Below are 17,902 nucleotides of genomic sequence, written 5' to 3'. Positions count from 1 at the left end.
ACGCGCGACCTGTCATGCCACTGGTCATACATTAGGAAATAAATACAAAAAAAAATACATTAAGACATTCCTTTAAAAAAATTTGGATTTGCTTTATGTACGCACGTATCTGTAAATAATGTGATATCTTTTAAACATGCTCATACATTAAAATTGGAATGGACATTCGTGTAATATGATATTGACAAGTCAACATTGGAATTGGTTAACAAGTAATATCTTAGGTCGTGTATATACATAACATGTTTAGTTGAGATCAGATAATAAGTAATAAGTTTTTGTTCAATATATCTCAATAGAATAATTATCATTTCAGATGACTTTAATAGAAGGCGCAATAACATGTGTTAAAGCTACGTCAACCAAAAATGCAACTTATGAGTAGTCACTTTCGTCTCCATCGATGCTACCATCGCTTTCGCGTTCACTTTGTTCATCCGACAACATTGCAGACTTATAGATTTTACAGTGAGACACATTACACTCTGTTTCATAAAATCTTCGTTTTCGTCCTCTAGAAAATGGCTTACAATGTGGGCAGTGCAAATGGCACCGATCGTCATTTTTAGGCAATTCTAGCATAATAACCGAATTGATTGATTCAACTGTAAGTTCAGGACTAGACAACTCTCTCCATGCTACACAGGTACAGTTTTGTGTTCTTTCTATTTCATCAATAACTGCCATATCTAATGAATAAGTTTCCGCACATGAGTGGTAGTGATACCGATATATTTTATCATCAATTGCAAACATCTTCCTGTCAGACGAACACTCCAAGTCTAAAGCCAGAACTGATTCAAATTGTTGAACATCACTCGTATCGTGGGGATTTCTGATCAGGGTTATATCAGATTGATCAGGGATGACGAATCCGTTTTGACAATCATGAATCGATAAATCTGACGATACTTCAGCGTTTTCAATTTGCCGTAAGGCACACAAATCAATATTGTAAATAAAGACAGATGTCGAGAAATATGTTGATATAAGCAAGGCCACATTGCCATCTGCCTGTAAGCAAACGTTAGTTTCATCGTTTTCGGCTTTCATGGAAAATCTTGGATAGAGAACAGTGGTCTCTGAATCCGTTTCAATCTAACCAATCATAAGTTGAATTACCGTTATTTCTTCCGTTCCCGACGAATCATCACTCTCTTCGGAATCATTGTCATGTGGCATATCTAGGTTTTCTATTTCCACTGTTATAATGTGTGTCGCAACGCATGTCCGGCCACTGATACAAATCGATTCAAAAAGTCCATCACTGCATCTTCTCGCTTGGTCCTCGTATGAATTCACAGTTACTTTACTATGGTCTATAATTCTTCCATCAGCTGAGCACACCTCTATCACTGTATCGCTTGATAAGTTTTTCGGACACGATAGAACGTAGATTTGTCGATAGTGTTAGTGAAGTACTTGCTTCGTCCTGTGCAGCTTAAACTTATATTAAGACGATACCATTCATTTTCTATGTCATCATAGATTATTACGTTCTCTTTCTCATGACCGAGATCTTGATGTGTTGTAATTACTGTTAAGAAAGCTTTGGATTCATCGTAATGTTGTACATATTCACAGTTAGAAACTACATCTAGCAAACTGAACAACGAATCTTGTTTTGCAGCGACTAAAATTGTCTCGCTTAATTTCCAGAAATCTATGAAAGCGCACATCGGCTCAAAATATTGAAATCGATTTAAAAAATCAAACTTTACCCATTTCAGCAAAAAACGAAATTTGATTTCCATTGAAACATACGACAAATGTTTATCTGACAATAAATTATTCAATGAGTTAACATCAACGTAACGCAATTCACTTCCGTTCATAAGTTCTCTTAAATTCTGCCTGATGTAGTCAATGACAGCAGTAATATCAACATCGAAGAGAGTGCATATAGGAAGGCAGATTTCAATCAGATTGTTTGTCTTTTTGGTTTGTTCAAGCCATTTCACACAGAAGGCTTTTAGACGTGGTATCATGAGAAATTCTGCAATGTCAAAGAACTCCCAAATGTTGTATATATCTAAGGTAGGTTCCATATTGTACAGAAACAGAATAGCCCCTTCAAAAATGTGCGATCTTCTTTCACGAATTTCAACGACTCCTGAAATAGAATTGACAGTTATAAAAATGAGATTATTTCTTCCAATCAAATATTAATAGATATGCTCATAATTCAGAATTCTATACCGAAAAATATACAGGCAGGCTTAGAAATGAATCTCTACATTTTGTTACCATGTACTTGTCTTTACATGCGAATTTGGTAATTCGTATTAAACTAGAACGTCATCATTTTCTGAGACTTTAAAAGTTTAAAGATTCTTAAATATACCATGGAAATGTTCTCGGAATTTGCCGGTGTTAAATAATGTGTTGAAAAATCCACTCTCCTTTAATATGCAACTGTGGAATCGTCTGACCTGTGAAGTCAAATTAATTCAAATATATTCATATATAAGACTATTACATGCATACGAATATATTGCATACCTTAAAAAACTAATTGTGTAAAGATGGACATAGAAAGTGAAAGTATGTACCTTTCACCAAAAAGGCCGTGCGACGTTCTTACCTGGCTTCATGACATGTATAATATTTATTTAGTTGTCGACGTCAATAAGTTCCTCTAAATAAAACGTTTTTGCTGATTATTTATAATCACCTTAACTTGAAATGTCAAACTTTTATTATCATAAATCATACAGTTGAAGAAAAAACGAAGAGGCGCGATGTTGCTTTTGACTCATCTAGGATGGTAGTGCCAGGCGGAATCTTTTTCAGCACGGTTAAATTCACTGGTTATAAAAGAAACTAACAAATAGTATATGCCATGAAAGCAGCCGATGTCGCTGGGAAAGGATGCTTGTTTCCCATTAACTACTTTTTTTAGCAATTTCTAAGAATTGGTAGGAACTATATATATCTACAAATCGAAACAAATAGTCTCACCTACTAAAGAAGCTATTTGAGTGTTTGGTAAGGCACCATATAACTTATAAAACGGTAGTTAACTGACAGCAATAATAAAGTTAACATAAATTGAAACAAACATACACGATATTCATTATAGTTACATAATGAAAGCCAAAGTGCATACCCGTCCTCCAACTTGCACCGGTACATCACATAAATGTGCATTTTGTTCGTTTACTTCTTTCAACAGTTTCCTATCTACATATGTATGTTCATATCCTTGTTCAAATTCCATTCCGTTGTTAGAGAACGTATCTTCTGCTCCGAGCAGACATGTAACCGCTATTGACTGTTAATTCAATGAAGTTAAATTTATTCCATTCTAGTCTTCATTGCCACCAATCAATACTAAATTTATTAAAGCATAAATAAATACACAAATGTTAAGAAATTGTTAACGAAACAAGAAGTAATTTTAACCCCACAAGGTGTTTTTCAAATATAAATAGATCTTAAGTCATTGGAAAAAGTCCCAGGCTATATTTAGAAACAACTCATTGCGTAAATAGTCTTGTTAAAGATTACATTGTTTGTGTCCAGTGGAAATAAATTAAGACAAGATTATAATTAGTGGGGCAAACATTGTATATTAAAAGTTGTATTGGATCCTGATTATGCATGGCAGTAAAGAAAACTGGAAAATAATAATTGATACAAAATGACAAACCGGAAATAAATTGATAAAGAAAGCAATTTGAACGCATGAACTAAGAGTCAAAAGAATAACTATTTTTCTTTTAAAAGTAAAACAACTGTTTACTCTTAATAAAATGCAGATACGGTCGGTCATTAATTTAAACTACTAGTAATAGTTTCATATCATTTATCACGTAATCATGTTATCGCGTATAATATAAGTTTACGATCCCGATCAAATACTACTAGCTAGGACGGTGTTAAGGTGTCAGACCTTCAGTAATATTAAGTCGGGACTTCATGAGAACAATTACGTTTTTTAATAGTCTTGTTTGCTCGAAACGCTACTAGTGTTTTGTTTTTACTTTTACTAATGCGAATGCTTAATCATAAATATATTTATCAACATGTAACTTTTCCATGTAGTCAAAGTTGTTTTAGTAATTTATAACATTTTCATTCCTCAAATGATATACTTTATGGCATTACAATGTGTTTTGCGCAGTTAAGTAAACAAGTAGTATGCTCCACGTTCTTTATACTTTTTTATTCCAAAGACTGCCAGTACTGGGTCCGAGTTCGCAATTAAAAAACATTCACTGCACGATACCGGAAGGATGCAGATCAGATGCATATGTGGATGCGGATACAGACTCATGAACTAGATCCAACGAGATTTAAATGGCTTTTATGTATAAGAAATGCGGATGCCGGGACGCGGACAATGGTTGGAGAGTGCGCGTACAGGCCAAATTCTTCGTATTGCTCATCATTGCTTATCTTTCTCCAACAGTATTATATGACAAGATTATGAGTAAACGCCATTGTCGGTCGATTTGATTTTGCAATCCAACCATTCATGGAAAAAAATGATGGAGAATAAAAAACCGAACGTGATTACAATAAATTATTGTGGGAATCATGTATATAAACTGTAAATCACTGCGTGGTGAAATGCAGGACAAATCGTCGTTGAGATAATACTAATTGTAAATGTCAAAGAACTAACTGCGACATGCATAAAGATAAGTTCAATATGTCACAATTTGGAATTGCAATGCACACGTTTATCGTCAATCAGTTGCATTTTACTCAATAAGGGCAATGCAGGTTAAGGCTGAGTTTATTTACAAAAAGATACATAAAGGCTTTCACATTCAAACATGGATTATTTGCAAGGTCACTTATTATGCTTTATGACATTCTTACATGTTATTCGTTACGATATCTGTATTTCATAATTGCATGTTACTTGTTTAAAAGCTGTGTTATTGTCTAATATGATGTTTTTAAAATGTTGTACCATATGACGTAGATCGAGCTCTTAATGAACTTTGGACCCTTAAAGTTAAGGTTATATGAGTAACGTACAAAAAATAATCAGATGTTGCATTTCCTAGCTTTTAATTCGTTTTTCTTTTATTTGAATTGGGTTTCTGAAAATAATTTAATACACATTTTATACAGTTTTTCAAATATTTGAACTTGCTTTCTGAAAACAAAAATGACGGTAATTTTTTCGATTGTATAACGAGGTCTATCTCGAAGCTTTGTCGGAGGAGGCCGAGCTATTACGATTGTATCGAGTTGTTCCCCTTCGCATAATTGTTGTCTGTGTCAGTCAACTTTCGTTTTATTGGAAAGGTAAACAACTTGTTTTAATGCATTAAATGCTTGTTTAGTGCAAAATAACATTTCACTTACATGGTAAAATATGAATATAACTCTTTATGATCAATTTCAACCATAAAATACTTCACTACAAAACAATTTCAATATTTTTAAAACACCCCCGTTTTTTGCACATTCCCGTTTAGACGTTAGGGATTGGAAGAATCCCGTATAACACGTTTATTACTTTAGACTACCAGAATTCATAAGTTTTGTGCGCTAATATTGGCTTTTTTAATCAACAGGTGATAACTGGTAAAATGTTAAAAAAATAACTGCTCGCTGAGTTTGCAGCCAATAAGAAACTGTTTAAATATAATTTTAACAAACTATATTACCGTAGCAGCCTATAAGTATAATAATTGCACTTAGACTGTTAAATGGTTTATTGCTAAATAAAAGTTAGAACAAAACTGTTCTATGCTTAACGTATATACGACCACACCTTACTTAAGAACCAGCGATAAGGGTAACATTTGGGGTTTGCCTTATACATCATCAAACGAAATAGGGGAGCATGCAAACTTAAAAGGAGGTAATATGACGCCCAAATACATGGTACTGGTACGTAGGGGACATCAACGCCTGAAACCAGCGAAAAACGGCCAGCAAGGGGTAAGGCTGACTAAAAATGACTCAAGGGGTCATCAATCACATATGTTGCTACTATAAGCCAGTATGTGGACTTTCGGGTGGTGTTAGTTCTACTACTAGGATGCGATGTGACGTCCGAACACTGGATACTAGAACGTATGGGATATCTAGGGCTGAAAGATGGTGCTAGCAAATAAGGGCCAACTTGGGATCAGGTTTACCTCAATTGACTACCAGGGTCAATGACCGCTGATTTTGCTATTATAAGCTAGTGTATGGACATCGAAGTCGGGGTAAATACCATAAGAAGGAGGTGATGTGACGCCCAAAGCCCGGGTACTACTACGTAGGACACATCTAGGACTTACACCTGGTACCAGCGAATAAGGGCTAGCTTCAGGCTGACCATGAATGACATGTAGTTAAGGTTAATTTGGCTAAGGTATTGGTTAAGCATTTACCAGTCAGTTTGTGTTTACGAAAAATGCCTTTAAAAAATTGGAAAATGGCCAGGTTTAGAATTACATATAGGAGAAACGATTATAATTATTATAATATAACCTCCAGTTCACCTAAGGTGATTTAACGTTCGTACCGGAAGGGAAAAGTAAGTATTTAACAGCGACCTCTGTCGTATGAAGCTTTGCTAAACTTGGTTCCCCGCTTCAATCGTTGTAAATGACATCATTGTAATGTGGAAGACATTGTTTAAATCCATAAATCAAATTGCATTGAAATCAAATTCAATTTAACAAACGAAATATTGAAATTGGAATCTCATAAAGCGAAACGAGTGTACTAGCGGATATTCCTTTTCATATTTAAAAGGCTTTATATTTGCAAACCCGTAACTATTCTATGAATCATACTAATAGAACAGTTTTATCCGTTGCTTTTGTCATCGAAAATATATTATATCGACAATGTATTATATATTTGTAATAAGACTAGTATTCTGTCTATAAATAACGTTTTTCTTTGAAATCAGATAATAGTGTTTGCTCAATACACAAATTAGGGCACGCATTATCTTCAGAAAACGTAGACAAGTTCAATACATGTAGAAATTTTATGATGAAATATAATGCAAGTGCAGATAAATAGTCATTCTTTTTAAACCATTGTGATTTCCGGCGTGTATCCGGTGATTGGAAACATTTATAAAAATAGTTTATGCAATGTGAGTTTAGATATTAATCTAATGAATGCGTCTCGCTGCATATATTTGTTCGTCATTTTTATTTAACGACTTGTTATTGTTAGATTGTTCATTTTATATCATGTTAGTGTGTGTGATCAGATCATCGTTCGTTCTCGTCTGTGTATTGACACTATTTCTACTATTTTTTGCCTACATAAATAAGGAAAAACAGACATCTTGTTTCACCATGCAAAAACATGAAATTATGATTGGTCACTTTCCACTCCGTCGGTGATGATATCGCTTTCACTGTCGCTTTGTTCATTTGATAACATTTGAGACTGGTTCATTGGACAGTCGGGAACAATACACTCCCACCACATATCAAAATAATTCCTTTTGTGTCCTCTTTGCAATTCCTCGCAATGTGGGCAATGCAAATGACACCGATCAATATGGTTAGGTAACTCCAAAACAATTACAGACTTTATACATTCGACATTTAATTCAGGGCTGGTCAATAGTCTCCAATTAATGTGGTCAAAGCTACTTGTTTCTTCTATTTCCTCTATGGTGGCCATATCTAATGAATAATTTTCAACACATGAATGGTATTGATATCGATAAATTGCATTGTCAGTTGAAAACATCTTCATATCAGGAAAGAGCTCATGGTCGAAATGTTGAACATCACTCCTTTCTTGCGTATGTCTGACAAGAGTAATTTCATTTTCATCGGCGATGGCAAATCCGTTTTGAAAACCAATACAGCGATTTCATTTTGTGTCAATGAGCACGAACCTATATTGTAAATAAAGAAAGATGTCGAGAAAAATGTTGATATGAGCAAGGCTACATCACCGTTTGAATTGCAACACATGTCTATCAGAAAGTCATCGTCATCCAATTTAATGGAAAACATTGGATAGAGAATAGTTGTATCTGAATTCGTTTCAATGTGGCCAATCAAGAGTTGCATGACCTGTATATCATCTATTGAACAGCTAACTGTAAGATCTAATGGTTCATCATAGGGTTGGTGGTACCCGTTATCATAGTCTGCTGCCGCCACTCTACTTTCCACCTGTAAGGTATCAATTCGTGTCGCAACACATGTATTTCCATTAATGTATATGGAATCATATATTCGATCATTACAGTTTGTCGCTTTGTTCTCGTATGATTGTACTATAATCCTACTGTGAACAACCATGTTTCCATCTGAAGAACACAACTCTATTACGAGTTCATTAAATGAATCTTCGCGGACTCGGTAAAACGTTGATTTATTGTTACTGTTAGTGAAGTACTTGCTTCTTATAGGGGATGTCATATTAATATTAAGTCGAAACCACTCATTTTTGTGTTCATCATAGATCATTATCAGATCTTTGTCATTGCAGTGTTCTTGACATTTCGCAATCATTGCCATATATGTTTCCGGTTCGCTGTGTTTTTGTTTGTCTTCATATTTAGAAACTTTTTCTGTCGAATCAAACAACGGATCTTGTTTCGCCAAGGTAATTGTTGCTTGACTTAATCTCAAGAAGTCTACTAGTTCGCATAATGGGTTGAAATACTGACTTCGCTTGAAAGAATCTTCCTTTACCCATCTCATCAAGAATTTAAATTTGGTTTCCATAGAAACATACGACAGATATTTATCTGACAATATATACTGTAATGAGTTTGCATCAATGTTTAGTAATTCAGTTCCGTTCATGAGTTCGATTAAGTGCTTCTTGATATAGTCGCTGACAGAAGGAACATCTAGATCGTAGAGTGTGAATAAAGGAAGGGAGATTGCAATCAGTGTAATTGACTTTTCGGTTTGCTCAAGCCATTTCACACAGAAGGCTTTGAGACGTGGTATCATGAGAAATTCAGCAATGTCTACAAATTCACCAATGTTGTCTTTATTCAAGTTAGGTTCTACATTATAAAGAAACTGAATAGCTTCATCTACAATATTTGAACTTCTTTCTCGAATTTCAATGACTCCTGCAAAATAAAGGAAAACAAACAAGAAGTATAAAAGATATTTGTTTTGTTCTTCTATGCGAAATATTTAACTGCAAAGATAGATTCGCTTTATCTATATAGCTGCATGCGCATTTAAATAGTGGACTACAGCCTTTATTGACATTGAACTCGTTACGTAAACATACAGATAACTCAACTAGGTCGACTGCGGATTTTTTATGATGGTATGTACCTGTAACATGCTCCCTGAATTCGCTGGTGTGAAATAACGTGTCGAAGAATCCACTCTCCACTAGAATGCAGCTGTGGAATCGTTTGACCTGTAAAATACAATTCATTAAAAATTCTCATATCACAACTATGCAACATTTTTTTCATATTTACATTTTTAAGCAAATTTTCTAAGAAAACCTTCGTTATTCTAAATACAAACGTGCAATGTGTACATATTGTGTTGTAGGACAGGATTTTTTTGTTTGTTAAATCAAGTATAAAGTATCATTCGAACTTATCAACGACTCGGTGACAATTCTGTCAGGCATCCATTGATTTAGTAGAACACAGACGTCAAAAAAAAATCAATATTAAATGTTAAAGGTAATGAAACAACGTGTGCAATTGGTAAATGAGGACAGATTACTGAAAAATAATCTTAAAACGCTCTTATTCATATACTTCTTGGCACAAGCGACTGATACATCATATAAAAAAACTGTTGTGTTTTTCTAAATCACGATATTTTCTATCAGTCTAATTCCGATTTATTCCAAGAGTATCGGTACCAAAATACGTCCACTGTTTTTATCAATTTTATTTTTAAATTGATGGTAACATTAAAGGTATGTTATATTAAAAAATATAAATAAATGGAATCTTCAAAACAGCAAACATATATCGATTAATTGGAAGCAAACTTGGATCTTCATAAACTGAAAAAAACGTGATTCAAGCAGTCCAATATAAACGAAAGTACCTACCCATGTTCCAACGTGCACGGGTACATCACAGAAATCTTTGTTTTGCTCTTTAACTTGTCTTAATAGTGTACTACTTGCATATTTCCTTTCATACTCCTGTTCATACTCCATGTTTAAATCGTTATTAAATCAATTTATTTCCATTTGATTCTGTATGACTCAAATTTCAGAGATATTTCCTCAAATATCAGAGATATTTTAACATAAATGAATTAGCAAAGGTAAGGTACGTCATATATGAACACAAATTCTCCTTATGATAGAACATGCGAAAACGAAACAAGAAGTATTGAATCATATAAGTATTTAAATGCCGGTCAGAAAATACATGCATATTTCATAATCACACACTGTCGCGTGTTTTTAAAATTAGATATCTGGTTTTCCATTATGAAATGTATAAAGAAATGATGTCAGAAATCTAAATAAATAAACCTGTCTATGTTTACTTGCGTGTTCTTACATACTTTACACCCACGGTTTTGACTTTTATTAAATATACTTGACATTAAATATTGGGAGAAATACATTAAGTTTTCAATGGTTCAATATTTATGTTACCATAGATTTCAAAAAAATGAAGGACGCCTTTGAGACAATTATATTAAAACAGTTTCCTATGTATCTCCTGTTTTTTTTATTTTTAAGTTTGGGTAGAAAATTTTTACTTGTATGATTAAATATTGTTTATCGCCCAAACATACCAAGGAATCAATACTGGGTACATGAATCCATTCAATTAGAAGTGACGTCAGACATTACCTTCCCGAAAGAGCTTTAATATATTTTATCCTAAACTAGCAGTCTAGATAAACACTGGCCTTACAAAGTAAAGATAAGTTGCCCTAACCTTAATAGTTTCATACTAGAGTTGTGCCGCTTTTCACAAGCGACTTTTCAACATTTAAAACAGGATTATTGATGAAGGATTGGACGAAGTGTTTCAATATCGAAAAGTCGGCCTCCGTTAATAAAAGGATGATAACATGAATTTGGGAGACGTACAATATGCAATGAAATTTACAGAATCATGAAAGCGTGCTAATGCCACAGTATATTCTCTTTTAACGAGCACTATCTGGTAAAAAAGGACTTATTGTCCCCTTACCAGAGCGACTGCATTCGCGTCAGGACTCATGTTTTAACGTCAACTACCTTCATGGGTTCTAACCAAAATCCGAATGTTTATGTATGAGACCCTGTGGGGGGGGGGAGGAGGGGCGTTGCGTACCGTTGGCCGCATTATATACTATATCTTACAGCAGCTGCATACCGTTGTAAATCGAACGGAACCGGTCTAGCACATTCCTTATGCGCATGCTAAAATCACATATTTACAATTCACAAAAGGCAATACGAAGGTTACATACGTCGACAGTCGACCCCTGTCACGAAAGAGATCGGACCCGGCCCATGCAGGCAAGCGTAAAAGGTATCTCTGAATTAGGACTTAATATCCTCTTATATGTGAATGTATATATATAGTTGCATTTGGCTACGAACATGTTAATGTTTATGCCTAATAAAAGTTCTGTTCTGTTCTGTTCTGTATATCTTACTACGGTTGATATCTCATTATTTCGACATCGCACCTCCTAATCAAAAAATTATTTATCAAAAACATATTATAGACTGTGGATCTAGGACGCGTTAGTACGCTTCCAAATATGGTAGTCAAAAAATAAAAGCGAAAGTCCTGCCCCATGTTTCGATTTACCAAGGTACATCACAAAAATTGTTTTGCTTTTCAGCTTGTCTTACTTTCAGGTTAAAGAAATCGGTCCCTTAAATCCAGTTCGAGCCAACGAGGAATTCGAGCCAAAAGAGTTCGAGCCAAGGGGGTTTGACTGTATAAGATTGTTTTGTTAGCATAAACTTCTAACTTATTGGTCAAAAACACTATATTTAGAATTAATCATTGTGCAATTTTGAATAATTATATGTTCTAATGACCATTCGAGCGATAAAAATATGCATAAATTCGATATTCTGCTTCAACGCATATCACGGTATAAAGAGCATATAGCAAAGGAGTCGATGCACTGCTCCAACGTCTATCGAGGTGTTTAGTGCAAATTTATGAAACAGTCAAAAAGGTCATTAACTCTAAAATCATGTAGGAAAATAGGGTTTAACGTATATTGTTAAAGGAACAACTGCAGTTGATGCAGTGTTTCAGTCTGTCAACGTATACAGTGCACATCTATTTAGCAAAGGCGTTTCTATACTTAACACGGAATTAAGTGAATATTTTTATTGCAGAGGATCCATGCACTAATTCATCACACATTAAGTGCACCGTATATAGTGCATACCAATATAGCAATGGAGACGATACACATATTTAACGTCTATCACCGTATATAGTGCATACCAATTATAGCAATGGAGACGATGGACTGATTAAACGCCTATCACCGTATATAGTGCATACCAATATAGCAATGGAGACGATGCACTGATTAAACGCCTATCACCGTATATAGTGCATACCAATATAGCAATGGAGACGATGCACTGATTAAACGCCTATCACCGTATATAGTGCATACCAATATAGCAATGGAGACGATGCACTGATTAAACGCCTATCACCGTATATAGTGCATACCAATATAGCAATGGAGACGATGCACTACTGATTAAACGCCTATCACCGTATATAGTGCATACCAATATAGCAATGGAGACAATGCACTGATTAAACGCCTATCACCGTATATAGTGCATACCAATATAACAATGGAGACGATGCACTGATTAAACGCCTATCACCGTATATAGTGCATACCAATATAGCAATGGAGACGATGCACTGATTAAACGCCTATCACCGTATATAGTGCATACCAATATAGCAATGGAGACGATGCACTGATTAAACGCCTATCACCGTATATAGTGCATACCAATATAGCAATGGAGACGATGCACTGATTTAACGCCTATCACCGTATATAGTGCATACCAATATAGCAATGGAGACGATGCACTGATTTAACGCCTATCACCGTATATAATGCATACCAATATAGCAATGGAGACGATGCACTGATTTAACGCCTATCACCGTATATAGTGCATACCAATATAGCAATGGAGACGATGCACTGATTTAACGCCTATCACCGTATATAGTGCATACCAATATAGCAATGGAGACGATGCACTGATTTAACGCCTATCACCGTATATAGTGCATACCAATATAGCAATGGAGACGATGCACTGATTTAACGCCTATCACCGTATATAGTGCATACCAATATAGCAATGGAGACGATGCACTGATTTAACGCCCATCACCGTATATAGTGCATACCAATATAGCAAGGAGACGATGCACTGATTTAACGCCCATTACCGTATATAGTGCATACCAATATAGCAATGGAGACGATGCACTGATTTAACGCCCATCACCGTATATAGTGCATACCAATATAGCAAGGAGACGATGCACTGAGTTAACGCCCATTACCGTATATAGTGCATACCAATATAGCAATGGAGACGATGCACTGATGTAATGCCCATCACCGTATATAGTGCATACCTATATAGCAAATGATTCGATGTACTGATTCAGAGCCTGCCACGATAAATAGTGTATATTTATGTAGCAGAGATTCCATGCACTTTTAAACACTTCTGATCCTAAAACCAACTGGTAGCTTGCATTGACATATTCTAGATTTTATTAATAGACAGTCAGCAGTTTTTGTACATGTCATTTCTCGCGCATTACTCTTAGACATCCGCCGCAATATTTCAGATATTTAATTTGATCGCCTATGTATCTAACAAAGTAGAAAACAAAGCAATAATTTTCGAATTGATAAAGTTGGCTATCAAAAACGAGTTGGTTAAAAAAAAATGCCATAGCTAGCAGATAATATAAAAAGGAAGTAAACTTTTGCGCTACGCAAAAAAGTTGTGCTCAACTTAATCGCCCAATTATAAAACATGAGGTAAAGCTGTATCACCTGAATCATTGCCCTTTTAAAATCTTAATTGTTGATATTGTGAGAAGTGCAATAAACATTTGACATTGCAATACTCTCAAAATGTTATTTTTATATCGAGCATTACGCTATCATTGTGTCACTTTGATAAAACAGCTCTGTAAAGAAAATGAAAAAAGGACGCATTAGAATATTCATCAGGATTTTGCCCTTTAAAGAAACACACATGACATGAGTTGTTAATCAAAGATTAATACCCTCATTAAGTGGTAATATTTAAGGCGTTTTTATGTGGAATCTTCTTCAAATATTTTAGTGCTAAACTCGTTTTCCTATAAAACAGAAATCAGCATATATTTGCATAAAATATTTGCATAAGATATGAGATAAGGGCGAGAAATGTCATTTCGTCGACAAAAAGATCCAAACAAAATACTTATGTTTTGCTTGATTTGATACATTTTTAAAGAGGTAAATATTATGGATGGAAAAAAGAAAAAGCAAACTGTCACCATAAGCATCGCTATTAAGATTAAAATATACACTAGATACAATATCATTTTTCTCCAAACTCTATATTTTTTATTTGTGTGCATGAAATATGAAGAAACTTGGCTGTAAAAGCTGATAACGTTAAAATATAAGGGATTAGACTTTCAATAAGAACTATCTAGTGTAAGGTGTATTTATAATCGCCTGACTCCTTATATATCTTCACGACACAATACCATAGTTTTATTTTCAAGACAATATGCATTTGATTTTTCTATTTGGTGCTTCAGGACAAATACAGCAAGCATAGCAAAAATGGCTAATGACCCAAACATTCTTAACCTCCATATGCATACATTTATATATTTATCAATATGCTGAAAAGTTGTACATGTACCGAGTGGCGTGGTTTTCTATTAGTCGTCCTTTCTGCAAGTTGCCGAACGATCATAATGTTACCTAATAACTAAACATTTCAAGTATGCCTATGCCTGCGTGCATCCATGTATTGTCTTAACCTGATTAAGAAATTTGAAATACTGACAATCATTAAAACGAGGACATGTTCAAGTGTTCCAGTAACTTGTTGTACCATGGTGTAACAGTACCATATATCTCCACATGTGATTTATTAAACAATCGAGAAATTTTCAAAAATATTTTAATTCCTCCTTGACTGAATTTATTACATAACCCGAAGTCCAAAACACTATATAAAGTGCCCAATCACCGTGCCATTTATCCTACTCCTGATAACCGTAAAAAGACAACGAAGAAAATGAAGGTCGCACTTGTGCTCGCTGTTCTGGCCGTCGCCTTGTTCGCAGGTAAATTTGTAGTTATATAATTTATTTTGATCTTAAACTGTCCATTTATTCTGAATTTGTATTCAATGTTATTTCATGTTTTTTTACTGAGATGTGTATAATACAATACTATTTTGTATGTTTTGGTCTTCATTTCTTTCTAATGGATATCATGTAGGTGAAATATAACGTATATTTATCTTGACAAAATGTTTCAGGCCAACTGTGGTAAAAGGAAAATACATATGTTAAAGCACGCATGTTTGTTTTGTGACTACTTGGGTTTTTTAAACATATTTCCGCGTTGAAAAAAATGCCAACCGCTTATTTCGAACAAGTGATAATAACTCATATTTATACATTTACCATTTATTTCAAGTTTATGGTCAGGAGGAAACATGTGTTTGCGGCGGTGTTATCAGCCCCGTTTGTGGATTAAAGGACGGTGATTACCAGTGGTATACCAACACATGCCTCCTAACATGCGGGTAAGCTCATTTCTGTGTTCAATGTATATTTCAAATATAAATATATTAATATATATAGTGTCTTCAACAGTCGAGGTATTGTTATAACATTTTAATCATCGTCTGTGGCGTCTGCGTCGTTGTCATTCAAAAACATTTTAATTGATCATAACTAAAACATCGTTGAAATGATAATATTGAAATTGTAACGCATGTTCAATGTAATATACAAACATTTTACTCAATGGCTCAAAATCTAACATTTGTTGCAATATGCATCTTCTTAGAAAATTTATAGCACGAACACTAAAATTGAATTGGCAAAACAGAAATAATTGTTCTCGGAACATTATTTTTTGCAGTTGAAAATATTTCTAATTGTTGATTACAGTACAGTTCTAGAGCATATCACTGTAGTATACGATCAAAGAGCTTAATATTTTGTTTTACTCATGAAGAGCAATCTTTTAAAACAAATAAATTGGCCATTTTTTTGCAATTATTTCTTACCGCATCAGAATTTTCGTTTTCAAGACGTTTCGCTCTACGTTCGTCGATAAGATAATACCATACTGGTGACATGAGATTTTTTAAAATACAGTGTGAAGTTTTCATTATCCGATTAAATGAATTTATGTATGTTCGGATCTTACACTATTCAAAGGGATCTACGTATATGCGTTATAAGAAATTCACAATAAATATGACTTTCAGCATTTTTAAATGCATGCATTTGAACAAAATAAGATTGGCGTATTAAAGCGATATCATGTTTGCATTTGAGACGTGTTGGCCAATTTTGGTTAACAGTTTTATGATAGAAACAAAATCACCAGAAGCATTGGTTCTACCGTATGTGATGCGCAATTCATTAAAAACTTAACACTCCTTTATTTGCTGCCATCGCACAACTATATCGTGTAAACTTTCCTTTAATGGGAAACATCCATGAGCTCGGTTTTCCTACCATGTTGAATGAATAAATAGGTTTCAATCTGAGATTAATTAAATGCCCCAGTGATATGTTGGTGTCAATACAAGCGTTTTGAATTCAAATCAATGCTGACATGTGTCCATTTACTCAGAAAAGAAATATGTTTAAAACAAAGTCAGTGATTGTAAAAGTTGAGACTAATCGACTAAGATGTCCTTATATATTGTAACAACAAGGATATGACAAGTATTAAGTGAACAGTAAAGCTGATGTAACAATTAAACTGCAACTCGCAAAACTGTGTCTGGCAGCAGTAAAAGTTTGAATTAGCATTTGTTATTTAATATGTAATTCATAAAAAAAGATGGATCAACTACCTTAAAACTACCATGAACCTCAGAACGTGTCTTACCACAGACGCCGCAATTTTATTTTTAGTAACAAGGATGACGTCATATTTCCCGATTATGTCATATTTTCAATGAAACCTTTTTCTGCTTTTCGCGGTTCAGTTTTAGTAAATTATGTAAAACTAGTCGACTAGCATAACTGCTTGGTGTTATGAAATATTAGCTTCATAAGCTAATACAATACATTCGATGAAATTTGTATTGTAACATATTGTTAATAGTACTTATCAGTAAACATATTTATTTAAACCATATTCAATGTTCTATCCATAATTTCGTTATGTCAACATGTTTTAGTGGGGCAGAAGCAGTTGCTGATTCATTCTGTAACGCAGAAACAAAGCCAGGACTGCACCTTGGTTAGATACCGGACATACATGGGACCAAAACGAACGGCATCGAAAAATGGACAGAAAAATGGAGATGTGTTTTATTTTCTACATTGTTATGACTTGCTATAAACTTTCTTCTATACTTCTATGTAAACAGACATACCTTTTCTGAAAACGTGAAATTAAAATTTAAAAAGCACTTACGTTTTATTTTATTTGTTCAAAAATGAACTTACATTTGGCCATTTGTTTAAGACAATGTTAGAGCTAACCACGTTGTTAACATCATAGTTGTTGATTTTCAAGTCTTTACTTCTGCGAAAGATTCATCAACATGGACACACTTGTGGTCAGTAGTACATATTATGTAATTGTTTCAATAGTGCTTGTTTAATATAAACATATGAGCACATAAACACATTAAAAAATAAACAACGATGCCGTTAATTTTACGTCTAAAACTTTCACAATGTTCTAAACAATCGGCTCACTTTTTAATAAACCAGTCA

General features: G+C 34.2%; 2 protein-coding genes across 2 annotated transcripts; both read right to left on the bottom strand.

Moving 5' to 3' along the window:
- Nucleotides 1-3,399, bottom strand: LOC128242492 (kelch-like protein 11). The gene is made up of 3 exons (XM_052959654.1): nucleotides 3,110-3,399; nucleotides 2,345-2,432; nucleotides 1-2,113 (listed from the first exon to the last, which is right to left on the bottom strand). The coding sequence occupies exons 1-3, from the start codon at nucleotides 3,218-3,220 to the stop codon at nucleotides 1,353-1,355; spliced, it is 960 nt and encodes a 319-aa protein (XP_052815614.1). The 5' UTR covers nucleotides 3,221-3,399; the 3' UTR covers nucleotides 1-1,352.
- A 3,542-nt stretch (nucleotides 3,400-6,941) lies between these two features.
- On the bottom strand, nucleotides 6,942-10,298 carry LOC128242529 (kelch-like ECH-associated protein 1A). The gene is made up of 3 exons (XM_052959702.1): nucleotides 9,988-10,298; nucleotides 9,243-9,330; nucleotides 6,942-9,028 (listed from the first exon to the last, which is right to left on the bottom strand). Exons 1-3 carry the CDS (start codon nucleotides 10,096-10,098, stop codon nucleotides 7,680-7,682), a joined length of 1,548 nt encoding a protein of 515 aa, XP_052815662.1. The 5' UTR covers nucleotides 10,099-10,298; the 3' UTR covers nucleotides 6,942-7,679.
- Between the last annotated feature and the right edge of the window lie 7,604 nt (nucleotides 10,299-17,902).

Source organism: Mya arenaria, chromosome 8, assembly GCF_026914265.1.
Source record: "Mya arenaria isolate MELC-2E11 chromosome 8, ASM2691426v1".
NCBI classification, from domain to species: domain Eukaryota; kingdom Metazoa; phylum Mollusca; class Bivalvia; order Myida; family Myidae; genus Mya; species Mya arenaria.
The sequence above is the reverse complement of the archived record's forward strand: the minus strand, read 5'-3'. Positions and strand labels throughout refer to the sequence as shown.

What these genes read in the sequence shown, in the direction of transcription:
- LOC128242492 (XM_052959654.1), bottom strand. Translation starts at nt 3,220, where the DNA reads ATGGAATTTGAACAAGGATATGAACATACATATGTAGATAGGAAACTG. An exon ending in CGGTGCAAGTTGGAGGACGG is followed by an intron (nt 2,433 to 3,109) that starts GTATGCACTTTG and finishes TTGACTTCACAG; the next exon opens with GTCAGACGATTCCACAGTTG. An exon ending in ATTCCGAGAACATTTCCATG is followed by an intron (nt 2,114 to 2,344) that starts GTATATTTAAGA and finishes ATTCTATTTCAG; the next exon opens with GAGTCGTTGAAATTCGTGAA.
- LOC128242529 (XM_052959702.1), bottom strand. Translation starts at nt 10,098, where the DNA reads ATGGAGTATGAACAGGAGTATGAAAGGAAATATGCAAGTAGTACACTA. An exon ending in CCGTGCACGTTGGAACATGG is followed by an intron (nt 9,331 to 9,987) that starts GTAGGTACTTTC and finishes TGTATTTTACAG; the next exon opens with GTCAAACGATTCCACAGCTG. An exon ending in ATTCAGGGAGCATGTTACAG is followed by an intron (nt 9,029 to 9,242) that starts GTACATACCATC and finishes TTTATTTTGCAG; the next exon opens with GAGTCATTGAAATTCGAGAA.